The 12,833-nt window shown below is 42.5% G+C and overlaps 1 protein-coding gene across 1 annotated transcript; it reads right to left on the reverse strand.

Moving 5' to 3' along the window:
• Positions 1-6,313: 6,313 nt before the first annotated feature.
• LOC123503271 lies at positions 6,314-11,703 on the reverse strand. The gene is made up of 4 exons (XM_045252897.1): positions 11,549-11,703; positions 9,418-9,570; positions 6,727-6,801; positions 6,314-6,638 (listed from the first exon to the last, which is right to left on the reverse strand). Exons 1-4 carry the CDS (start codon positions 11,561-11,563, stop codon positions 6,501-6,503), a joined length of 381 nt encoding a protein of 126 aa, XP_045108832.1. The 5' UTR covers positions 11,564-11,703; the 3' UTR covers positions 6,314-6,500.
• Positions 11,704-12,833: the final 1,130 nt, after the last annotated feature.

The raw sequence follows: 12,833 nt of genomic DNA on the forward strand, positions 1-12,833 counted from the left end.
CTCTCTCTCTCTCTCTCTCTCTCTCTCTCTCTCTCTCTCTCTCTGTGTGTGTGTATTTACCTAATTGTAGGTAAATACAATTAGGTAAATACACACACACAGAGAGAGAGAGAGAGAGAGAGAGAGAGAGAGAGAGAGAGAGAATTAGGTATATGATTAATTTTTACAAGTGTGTGTGTAAGTGACAAGAATCTTATAATGATCTTTTTGGCCCAGCTTGTGTTTTGGCCGCAATATGGTCTCGCCTCAAGGCAAAGGTAAAGTGGGACAGACCTCCCAAGAACTTAACATCTACCTAGCTCTTACGAGAGCGCCTTATGTAAATTCACCACAGGATATATACAAATAAGTGGTGAATTTACATAAGGCTCTCTCCTGAGAGCTAGGTAGACGTAAAGTTCGTACGAGCTCCGTCCACTTGACTTCTGTCTTGAGATGAAACCATTGCGGCCAAAATGCAAGGTGGGCCAAAAAATATTATCATTATAAGATTCTTGTCACTTACACACACACACACACACACAAAAAAAAAAACTCTTACCTTCTGGAAAATCATGACTAAAGGTAAATGCCAAAGCATCAGTGAATCCAGCAGCTCGATATTCGGTGCAAGAGAGGCTAAAGATTATGAAGATCTATTTCGTAGCGATATTAGCATTCCTCAGGAGACAGTACCTACTTTTCTACGATAATTGCACCCAGAAGACATATGTACGTCTTGCTGGGGTCACACTACAGCTTTTTTTTTTTTTAACTACGACGTCCCAGACGGTCGTAGGAGGGCTGTCGCGCGGCAGCAATGACGTCATTTTGGGCCTGTCATAAGATGTGAGTCAAGTTTTACGTTAACGCGGCGTTATCGCACGATGTCGTAAGATGTCCTTGTTGTCACACGACATCATAGAAGCATAACGACAATCGAGCGCTACATTCGACTGTCGGAAAGAGAGTCACGACAAGCAAAGCCATTGCATCGGGCTTACGATGACGTTCGATGACGTAGGATGACGTTATAGAGAGATACGATGTCGTACATGCTACTAACGACATCGTTTAACATCGAACGAGTAAAAAATCGTTAAAATACTGAGTTATGACTGGTCTTTGAACATACATTTGGAAGTAACGTACGAAAATGCTGTCGCTAGAATCGTCGTGAACAGTGTGACAGCTCGTGCGTTGCCGCTAGCTAAAAAAAAAAAAAAAAAAGCTCCAGTTCACACCGTGCTCTCAAGATGGTTTACCCACCGAAGACGATGGGACAGAGGAAGGGCATGATGGGTATGATGTCCCAGACATCGCAGGACCATTGGACATAAGTATGGAGGGGCAGCCTCCGACACCCGGAAGTGAACATCCTCCCTAAGATCCCCACGAAGGTGAACATCCTTCGTTTTGCGTGCGCCTCTTGCACTGAAATGCTCCCAATCGTTACGACAGTCGTATGCAATCGCAGAAAACTGGTCTGTACGACTGTCGGGGGCGTCGTAATAAAAAAAAAAAAGCTGTAGTGTGACCTCAGCATCACGCGGCAACACTCACGCAGACAGACACCTAAAAATTATCGCTTTATCCTCATAAAACAGAGCCATTCCTGCAACATGTGAGGTGGATAAGCGCCCTTATCTAGCCGGGCCTATACACACACACACACACACATTTGGATACAGTGATTTTGCGCGCGCCCGCGCGCCTGTGTGTGTGTGTGTGTGTGTATGTGTGTGTGTGTTCACTGTTTGATCTGCTGCAGTCTCTGACGAGACAGCCAGACGTTACCCTACGGAACGAGCTCAGAGCTCATTATTTCCGATCTTCGGATAGGCCTGAGACCAGGCACACACCACACACCGGGACAACAAGATCACAACTCCTCGATTTACATCCCGTACCTACTCACTGCTAGGTGAACAGGGGCTACACGTGAAAGGAGACACACCCAAATATCTCCACCCGGCCGGGGAATCGAACCCCGGTCCTCTGGCTTGTGAAGCCAGCGCTCTAACCACTGAGGTACCGGGCGTGTGTGTGTGTGTGTGATTGTGTGTGTTTATTTGTTTGGTTTGGGTGTTTTATTTCATTTTATTTATTCGTTTATATAATTTTGTTATGTAAAATTTTCGTCTGTCTTTCCTATTACTACTACTGCTGCTATTACTACTACTACTACTACTACTACTACTACTACTACTACTACTGCTGCTGCTGCTGCTGCTGCTGCTGCTGCTGGTACTGTTACTGCTCAGTGTTTTTCTTTCAGTAAATGAGTGAGTGAAAGAGTGAGTGAGTGAGTGAGTGACTGCGGCGGTGGTTGAGCCGCCATCTGGTTTCAACACATTTTGACAAAACTGCTCCGAGGAAGCATTTCAGTTCATCTCAAAGTGAAGAAAATAAAACAAAAAGATAAATTAATTGGAACAATGGGTCAGCAGTGCAGCACACTCAAAGTGTAGGTCCACCTGGAGGTGGTGGGCCAGTGTGACGGCGCCGACCGCCTCATCCTCTGTCTGCCCCGCAGCAGAGGTAAGGGAGGCAGGCTCCTACTGGGGGACTTCAGCTTCCCCAGCGCGGGGGACGGGGCAGGCCAGCACAGGTCTGCCCGCAGGACCTTGATGACCGTTGGGAGGGTCGCCAAGAAGGACGGCGCCACGCCAGTCAGGATGGACATCCTAGCAGGAGAGACTTTCGTGGCACGCCGTGAGATCCCACTGGCCGACCTGCTGGAGGGACTCAAAACAAATAGGATCGGGCGCCGCTCTGCGCTCTTCTTCAGCCTCAAGGGTGGGGATGCAGCAGGCGGCGCTGGCGGGGCCCAAGACCAAGCCCCTTTCGCCGTTTTCCACAGCAGAAGGCTCCTGGCCGAGCCAAAGACAATCAAGGAGGACAAGCAGGAACCAGCGAAGACTGAGCAGCACGCCAGCCTGTCCCCTCAGGCTGGTGACACCCAGCTCGTCCTGCCTCCCTACGCTGTGTACACCAACTCTGGAGTAAGTATGATTCCTGAGGTCACGTACTGTGTCCTCACCCCCAAGGTCACCCTGATGGACCTTGGGGATGGCCGGAGGCGGGCCGCTCCCCAGGCCCAGCCCCGGCAGCAAAGGGAACACATTTCTCAGGCTGACGAGACCGTGGACAGCCTGACACAGAGGTCATACACCGTGACCTCGGGGATGGCCAGAAGTGGGCAGCTCCCCAAGGCCAGTCTTTTCAGGAAAGGGAACTTATTCCTCTGACTGGCGAGATTTCCGAGGTCGTACACCGTGACCTCGGGGATGGCTAGAGGTTGGCTGCTTCCCAGGCACAGCTCCGCCACGGGAGGGGAGAGCCCCGCGGGAGATCCTCTGATGTCTTACAGCCTTCCATTCCGTCCCCATCCAAGCAGGAGAAGGACATCCCGTGGGTTAGTAGGGCCCTAGTGAACACCCTGCTGCGGTGTGCGCAGGCCATGCCCTACACCTTTGTTATGTACCACATGAACCTGGAGTGATTGTAAGTCTACTGCCACGGAGCACCACCACGACACACCACACCGACCACCACTCATGGAGGGTCACCACACACTACACCACACCGTCACCGCCACACAGGCCACCACCCATCAGATCTTCAGATGGTGGCTGGTGACACACTCATAGTCTCTAGGTTAAGTTAGGGCTGGATAGGTTAGGTTAGGCTAGGCTAGGATAGGTTATGTTAGGATAGGTTAGGTTAGGTTAGAATAGAATAGATTAGGATAAGATAGGCTAGGATAGGTTAGGTTAGAATAGGATAGATTAGGAAAGGCTAGGTTAAGTTAGGATAGGTTAGGTTTGGTTAGCTCTCTCACTCTCTATTTAACAAGTCTCACTATAACTATATAGTACAATATTCTCAAGTGCTTTCCTTTCATGGGAAACATTTTCAAGTCTTTCTCGTATCAGTAATATACAAATCTTAATATGTCACTACAATCACACAAATAACCGTCTTGTCACTCTAACTAAAACTTTGTCACTGCAGTGGCGGTGTGGCGCAACAGTGCAGCGGGACACTGCCCAATAACACTATTCATAGTTATGACATCCTATACCTATATTTTACTAAAGCATTTCATAAGGTACCGCATCACAGACTCACGAGAAAGATTAGGGCGCACGGGATGGAGGGAAAAATATAAGCCCTTCACTCCCTCACCCCAGTCTCTCTCTCTCTCTCTCTCTCTCTCTCTCTCTCTCATTATTATTGTTGTTGTTGTTGTTGTTGTTGTTGTTGTTGTTGTTGTTGCTGTTGTTGTTGTCGTTGTTGTTATTATTCATATATCTTTTAATTTACCATTACTACTTCATTCCTTATATTCAGCTCTCCACTCACCTGCATCTGCTGCTAGTCTATAGATCACTAAATCTAAACATGTCCCTTCTCATCCCTCCCTCTGCCTACCAAAACTTCCTCCGCCATCCTTACGAGGTCATTCCCTTAACTGCAGCAGTGTCCTGCCCATACTTGACACAGCGAACACTGAACAGTAAACAATAAATGCAAAATATCGCATCCCGTCCATGCCTGATGCAACGAGCAATGAAGTATATGCATGAGTTATTAACACACAATAACGCATCCTGCCCACACCTAATACAACAATTAATGGCTGGTGTACTTTTGACACAACATAAAGTTTCCCGTCCATCCTTCAGTCAACGAACAGTGAATAATATATGTACAATTAATACAAAATTAAGTAACTCTTGTTAACCTTTGACTCGTCGTCGCCGACCTCCCGTGGACCTGTTTAGTGAGAGGCTACAGATGACGCAAATTTAACATAATGATACTTCCAGACGCAAGACTAAGGCCATAATGGAGGCAGGCCATATATAGATGGGATGCTGAAGGACAATGGTGCCGTGAGTGAGTGAGTGAATGAGTGCACCATCGCATCTCTTGGTACTGTCGTGTCGTGGCAGCACAAAGTGCAGTGCACAGCCGAGGACAATAATAACCTGAGTGCTGGGATCAACTGGCCCTGTCTGGGGTACTCCACAACAACGCTCTGACTGCGGTGGAAGTGTGGGAAGTGACTTTTAGACAGGAATCTCTAGCTAGCGGCAACAGTGGTGATCAAGGAAACGAGAACGTGCTCTAAAGTGATTATTAAATTTTGACGCCGCTACTAAGACATCAATGAGCCAAGCACGTAGCTCTAAAACATAGTCTTCAGTCTTCCGAAACCCATACAGCAGTTCGTCAAGTTATCATTAATCTTGAAAAGTTTTGGCTTCGTTTCTAGGCCGCTATTACCATGGTAAAGTGATATGTGTTGTTGCCATCTAGCGTGCCTTACGATTCTAGTGATGGTTGAACAAGAACACGTGAAGAAAAAATGCCCAGAACCCGCGAAATAAATTATGTGTTCTTTTCTTTGATTAAGTTTTTGATGCCACAGTAACGGCGTAACTGTAAAATATATAGTCTTCTTCAGTCTTCATTAATCTTAGTCTAATTTCTTAAAACCTCGAGTGTCGTATCTAGACCACAGAAAGGATGCAGTGATAGTCATTTGGGTTTTCACGGGTGTTCATGATACAAGTGAGAGTTTAACATAGATTATCTGGATCAGTAATAAGCTCGTGTGTGTGCAGTGTGTGTGTGTGTGTGTGTGTGTGTGAGTGTGTTATAGAAGGGACTGGCATAGGGCAACAAACAAATGAATAATTACACACAAAAAGGCTACTTAAAAAAATGTCCCACAGAAGGTTCCAGTCCCTTAAGAGTAGGTTATCCAAAGTTTGAGGACACTCGTCTTGAAACTTGAAATTTATGTGAGCGGAAATAATCATGAGAAGCCTTAAACGTTTCATACGGCTGTTTTTCCCTCCTCCATTCACAGTCGGAAAGGAAGAAACACCCCTAAGAGCTTCTGAATTATAGCATTTTCTACACGACCATGCTCTTCAGAAAATGTGTTGTTTAATTGTATAGGTCAGTCTAACACGCAAAGGTTGTAGGAATAGAAACAAGTCCAAGTTGTATGATTTTTACTCTTAACTATTATTACTTCAGTGTTAAGTGTCGTGTTTTGTTTCAGTATTTTTATTTTTCATCTTGTTTTTTGTCTTACTTGGTTTCTCTTCACTATTAATGTAGAGGGAAAAAAAAGGAAAGAGAAAGAAAGAAATACTAACAAAATAAGGGAAATAAAGCACAGCAGCAGCAACAAAAACAAAAACAAAAACAAAAACATTCAGGCCACCGCCACCACCAACAAAAACGACAACAACAACTACCAAAACAAAAATAAAATTAACAATACCAAACCTGGCTCTACTCCATCACACACACACACACACACACACACACACACACACACACACACACACACACACACACACACAGTCAACAAAAACAAACACGTTCTGAGGCAGAGTAACACAAACAGGAATCAAGCAAGCACCTCTTAAAAGTCGCTTGAAGTACACACACACACACACACACACACACACACACACACACGCGTTCTCTCAGTCTCACTCATTCTCCTTCACGTCCTGAAACATAACTCCGTGTTTTTCTTCAGCAAAGGCTTCTTGGGGCGTGAGGGCGGGGGTCATTTGGTTAGGCTGGAGAAGGAACGGGAAGGCTGAGCTCTTCCCCTTCTTCTTCTTCTGCTCCTCCTTTTCTTTTTCCTCTGCTTGCAGGCTGAGCTCTTCCCAGATTCTTCTTCTAAAGATAGAAGTAAATTTTGGATCTCATCTCCTCCTTTTCTTTTTCCTCTGCTTGCATCGCCGCCTCCTCTTTCACTGCAAGGATCCAGCTACTGATGTCATGCTGAAATAAATTAACAGATCAGTTACTTGTCAGATAAAGTGTTGTAAGACTAAAGATAGAAGTAAATTTTTGGATCTCATCATACTCATCATCTCCATTCTTTTTTATTATTGAGTGTTTATTTTCTCCCATCCAACACCACAGTCAAAAATTAGTCCGTGGAAGGAAATCCTACTATTCCAAGCGAAACATAATCTATTGGGGGAAATTGGATATATTACCTATTAGACGTCAGGGAAAATCTCACAGTACGAGTCTCTCTCTCTCTCTCTCTCTCTCTCTCTCTCTCTCTCTCTCTCTCTCTCTCTCTCTCTCTCTCTCTCTCTCTCTCTCTCTCTCTCTCCTCGTTCATGTGTGGGGAAGGTGACATGATCTGTCAGACCCTGCACCTCAGGAGATTCTCGTAGGCGTCTCTTTCCAGTACTTAAGAATACAAGTCCACATTTGTCACGATTCCCTTCAATAGTGTCTTTAAGCGATAAATTTGGTCAATGCTTCACAATTTTGCGGACAGAGTGTTTTGAACCTGGCAACACTGGCATGGCTGGGCCGGGCAATGCGTGGTCAAGTGGTGTCACAGTTCAGTGCTTCAGTTATAGTCTTGGTTGTTGTTGCTCCATCCATTGATTGACACTAGCCCTTGTTGTTCCACTGTCTCAGTTTTGTTTACTTGCCTCCATCACTTGAACGAAGTAAGAGTATGTCAATTTTTTATTTATTTATTTTTTACTATAATGTATATTAAAAGTGTTTTTCAGAATGTTACGTTCTTGTCTACGATTGTCAGTATTATCTTTTCATTAAAGCATTCTGAAATATCATGTTGCCTGTTTGTTGATACGCTTATCAGTACTTACTGGTTTTCTATATGGCATTTTGAAAGGTCGTGTGTGACTTGTTGTTTGGTCTATATGAAGGGAGCATCAGTACAGATGGACTGGTTTAAAAGGGAGCAGTAGATAAGGGGATTGAAATGTCTCAGAGATAACGAGGCAGGTTATCAGAAGTGTTCTTCCTTGGTGGTGCAAAATTCTTGTTGATCTATCACATAAATTATAAAAAGTCCTTGAAGACTTCAATAATTCCTACTATAACCTTTTGAAAGGATACACAGATGAGAAGTGTCTCAAATCCTCCCTCTTGAAATAAGTAATCATTAACAGAAGTAAATGTAGAAGTAGGTTGGCAGTTTATTAAAATCTTGCAAAGACTCCATTGGCTATTAAAAACTGTCGGAATAAGAGTATGAACACTCCATTACCTTTCGTAAGAGTATGTTATAAGTTGTCGAGGTACGAGGTACGAGGTACATTAAATTCCACTACAGCCAATAGGTTGAGATAAGGTGTTAGTAAGCCCGTAGTTCCTTCCGCCACTCCCATGAGAGGACTTACTTTTGAAGTCATTGTGTTAGTTTCTGAGCAAACAAATAAGAGTGACTGTGGAACCTGTCCCATATAAGGAAAGCCATAAGATTGCTAGTAGATCGTAGTTTACGGAATCCATGGTGACAACAACAAACAAGGCTGTAAGCAAATAGTAGCTACTTCATAACATTTCTGTTAAGGGTAGATTCTAAACCTTTACAAACACAGGGAACCAAAGTTATAAACTGGCATTCTGTAAAGTTTAGATTGGTGGTGAGTAGATACGTATGTGCTTCATAAAATTCCTGTTGAGAATAGATTCAGAAGCCTCACAAACTCAGAAAAAAAATGTAGACACACAGTATATTTGAAGACCATAAAAGGTCTCCGCCGACCCTGCGTCGAGGGCCTCTCTGGACTATCATAAACAACACACGCATGCACATACACAGAGAATCCTGTAGGGCCGGTTGAGGCTTCGAATCCAGCACGTCATGTCATATTTATAACGTTTTTATCGAGTTAAACCAAACCCTCGGCTTCATAAACATTGATATATCCTCCCACCGTTACTTACTGCACTCCAGTGTCCTCAATAGGTGACAAATACCTTCAACCAGTAAGAATCCACGGAGGGTTCATCAATGTATGTCCATGCGTGTGTGGCAGCGATGATTTGGGTGATCCGTCGTCCAGAAAGACCACAGGTGGCGGGCCTCGTCACATGGTAGGGGAGGTATGGTCTTTGACTTTAGTGTGTGTCTGTAGTTTGAAGTGTCTATAGTCGGTGCGAGATATTGCAATTCCTCACTAATGAAAAGGTTAACTAGCATTTTCACTCACTTTCATCATTTTCCTTCATAAACTGCATCTCTCTGCTTGTTTTTTATGCGGTTTTTCAAAAGAAGAAGACAGTGTGAACTAAAGTAGCCAATATATATATATATATATATATATATATATATATATATATATATATATATATATATATATATATATATATATATATATATATATAATATTTTTTTCGCGGTCTTATTGTAGTATAATATTCAGCAGTTTTTTTTACTTTCTTACTTTTTATTTTCTTTCTATTTCGTCTCTTTCATTTATTCTTTCTTTTTACCTTTCCTTTTTCCCTTTATGCATTTTTCTATCAATCTACGCATTTTTTCTTTTTTTCTTTGTTATGGACCAGTCTTATTAACACATACTCAAATGAGAAAATTAAAACTCAACTCGAGCATACCTTGGGTCCTGCCTCATGAATAAAGCGGCGCATATCGTCAATGGAGAAGTCTCTGAAGTGCTGCGGGGAGAGGGCAGGCATATCCTCGTCCTCCTGCCCGGCACTCACCCCTGCCAGCCAGCAGCACATCACCACCACCGCCATGCACGCCACCTGCAACGAAGAGGGCGCAATATTCTAAAACACTTCTGTCACATAACTGATACACATTGGTTCGTTATAAAAATTTATTCTGAGAGTCTGGAGTAGTATAGGTAATATTTCACGATGAGGTTGAGCAGACCGTACAACTGAGACCATGATTAATGGACAGTAGCACAGAATAACAAGAGACACGAAGACATGATACCAAGAATAACACACAGAACAACAAGACACTCGAATACAACGCACATACACAACAAAACGCAGGACAGCAAAGGTATAGCAGAACATAACCCAAAATAAGAAAACAGAATAGAATAACAAGAAGCAGGTAGATATAAGTTTATGTATACAAGTCAAATTCTGAACAATATGATGAGAGAAAATGTATCACCTGTCATCATCTAATTAACATCACCTTACTTCCTTCTCTTATCTCGAAAAAAAAAAAATCGTTTAACTTTTTTTTTCTGATTGGTTGACAAAAAATATATAGTTTCCACACCGTAGTTCTTGCCTCTATTTTTTTTCACATATATGTAATTGTTTTGGGTTATTCCGACTGCCTCTGTGTTCTTTTCCTACATCATGCCTCGCTTTCGTCATTTGTGCATTGTGCAGTAGTGTGGGGAGTGAGACGTGAGACACCCCGGGATTCTGGAGCTGTATTAGTAGAGTGGTCGTGTGTGTGTGTTTCACTGTTTGATCTGCTGCAGTCTCTGACGAGACAGCCAGACGTTACCCTACGGAACGAGCTCAGAGCTCATTATTTCCGATCTTCGGATAGGCCTGAGACCAGGCACACACCACACACCGGGACAACAAGATCACAACTCCTCGATTTACATCCCGTACCTACTCACTGCTAGGTGAACAGGGGCTACACGTGAAAGCAGACACACCCAAATATCTCCACCCGGCCGGGGAATCGAACCCCGGTCCTCTGGCTTGTGAAGCCAGCGCTCTAACCACTGAGCTACCGGGCATGTGTGTGTGTGTGTGTGTGTGTGTACGCGTGTGTATGTAGTAGTAGTAGTAGTAGTAGTAGTAGTAGTAGTAGTAGTAGTAGTAGTAGTAGTAGTAGTAGTAGTAGTAGTGGTAGTAGTAGTAGTAGTAGTAGTAGTAGTAGTAGTAGTAGTAGTAATAGTAGTAACTGTTATTGTACTATACTAATATATTATTACTACTACTACTACTACTACTATTACAGCTACTACTACTACTACTACTACTACTACTACTACTACTACTACTACTACTACTGCTGCTGCTGCTGCTGCTGCTGCTGCTGCTGCTGCTGCTACATTTACATTTCCAAACACTTTACTATCTTAAGAAGTATTTTCAAAGACCAACGAGATAACTTGTCGGGTTTTCGCTGGTGTTTCTCAGCAGATGATGCAGAGTCCTTGTCTAACCCTGACCAGAACCACGAAAACCTTGAAAACCCCGATCACTTCCACTACACCCTCAGCCTCTTAAAAATAGTAAAGACAAGAAGCCGACACAATGATGAATGTGGTTCCTTTACTTATATCAACGGGCCTTTGATTTTATTTCCCTCATCATAAACAATTCGTGATCAGATGGAATACGTGGATGCGGATATGTGTAAGAACGTATTGCCTTAATTGTGTGAAAGCTGTGTCAATTAATACAATTTTCTTCTTCTAAACAATTCATAGTTAAATAAATCAATGGAAAAGAAACTGAGATTTGATTGTTGATGGGTTTCCTCAGTTGTGTAAACATGATGTATATGATATAGTTTGCTTTCTCTTTCTTATAAGATAATTATGAACAAATGATGAGGTAATGTTTAAGAACGCCTTCCCTTACTTGAGTGAATGTATATAGTTTGAGTCAATACTTTTCCTCAACTAAACAAATCGTGAACAACAAAAATAAGGAAGATAAATGTATGAGTGAAACAAAAAAAAAGGATAATGAAAAAGATGTGGAAATATCTAAGAATGTGGTTTCTTACTTGTGAGAACGCCATGTGAATTAATACAGCCTTTCCGGTTGTAAACAACTTGTAACCAGCCAAATGTTGACTAAAGAGTGGCAGTGAGCGAGACCATTACAATCCTTATGTACCCTCGGTGGGCGTTGTTTCTTTATTCTGGCAACACTGCGGCTCTGTTTTCACCGCGGCCCGATGACAATGCCTACTAAGAGGAATTGGATTAAACACATCGAGGAATTCAGACATCGAAACTAAAATTCATATTGTGAAAAGGAAAAGAAAAAAAGAAAAAAGACTACTATTTCCTGACAAACTACGCAGGCTTAGTGTTGGGACGTGTTTGGTGCTATACGAGAATTGTGACCTTTAGGAGTCCCGGTAAACTGTGGACTCGGCGTAATGTGATATAGGGCGTCTTTTGGTTGGGACTGTGCTCTGAAACTCTCCACTCCCTCACGACAATTGTTTCATTGGCTGGAGATATGAGTGGTCGTGTTCTCGTGATACTTTTCCTTCTACAACTGATGCAGAACCTTAAAATTGTCACAAGTACTCTCATCTGCTATTGCTGCAGTAATGTTAACAAAGCATCTTACGTGAGATTGTTTTCGAGCACATGGTGGAGAAAGGTTCGGAAAAATTGACTGGCCAGTTTTTTTTTTTTATATAACTTTTAGGAGGCGACAAGTCGAATCTTTTTTTTTTTTTTATCAGTTCGTAAGTAAAGAAAAGAAAAAAATCTTCGAAATCTCTTGGTACTGGAGAATCATGAAGACGCTCTTTTCGAAAAAAAAAAAACATAAATAACTTCTATTAAGAACTCAATGTTGTGCGTTCCCGAAGATTATACGAGAGATATTATAAACTCCATTTCTCCATCCACTACTTCCTTACCCTCTCCTCCGCCTCCCTTATCCTGTTTATAGTCCTCGCTATGTCACTCTATACTACGCAACGCTTTACACTTTACTAACAAAGAATCGTTTCTGAGTCACCCACAAAGAGGAACATAATCTGAAAAATTTCTATCCGCATCTACATCACTTTCAAAATGCTCTAGTTGAATTTAAGCGAGCTTATAAGATTTTTTTTTTTTCATTATAATGAAAGGTTAACAAGATTTTAACAACATGAACAGAAAAAAGATTCGTGAAAATCTGACCGATCATCTCTGTGGCATTTGAAAATAGTCGTGATGAAAGATAAAATCGTTTAGAGGTGTTTTTAAGGAACTAATGATAGATCAACAAGGTTTCTACATTATTAACAGGAGAAACACTCATAAAAAACCGTCTAATAATCT

Source organism: Portunus trituberculatus, chromosome 13 (genome assembly GCF_017591435.1).
Source record: "Portunus trituberculatus isolate SZX2019 chromosome 13, ASM1759143v1, whole genome shotgun sequence".
In the NCBI taxonomy this organism is placed as follows: Eukaryota; Metazoa; Arthropoda; class Malacostraca; order Decapoda; family Portunidae; genus Portunus; species Portunus trituberculatus.

Bases quoted from the DNA above. Each gene is read 5' to 3' on its own strand.
- LOC123503271 (XM_045252897.1), bottom strand. The intron at 6,802-9,417 runs GTATGCTCGAGT...AATTTATTTCAG, and splicing joins TTCATGAGGCAGGACCCAAG to CATGACATCAGTAGCTGGAT. The intron at 6,639-6,726 runs ATGAGATCCAAA...AAGGAGGAGCAG, and splicing joins AGGAAAAAGAAAAGGAGGAG to AAGAAGAAGAAGGGGAAGAG.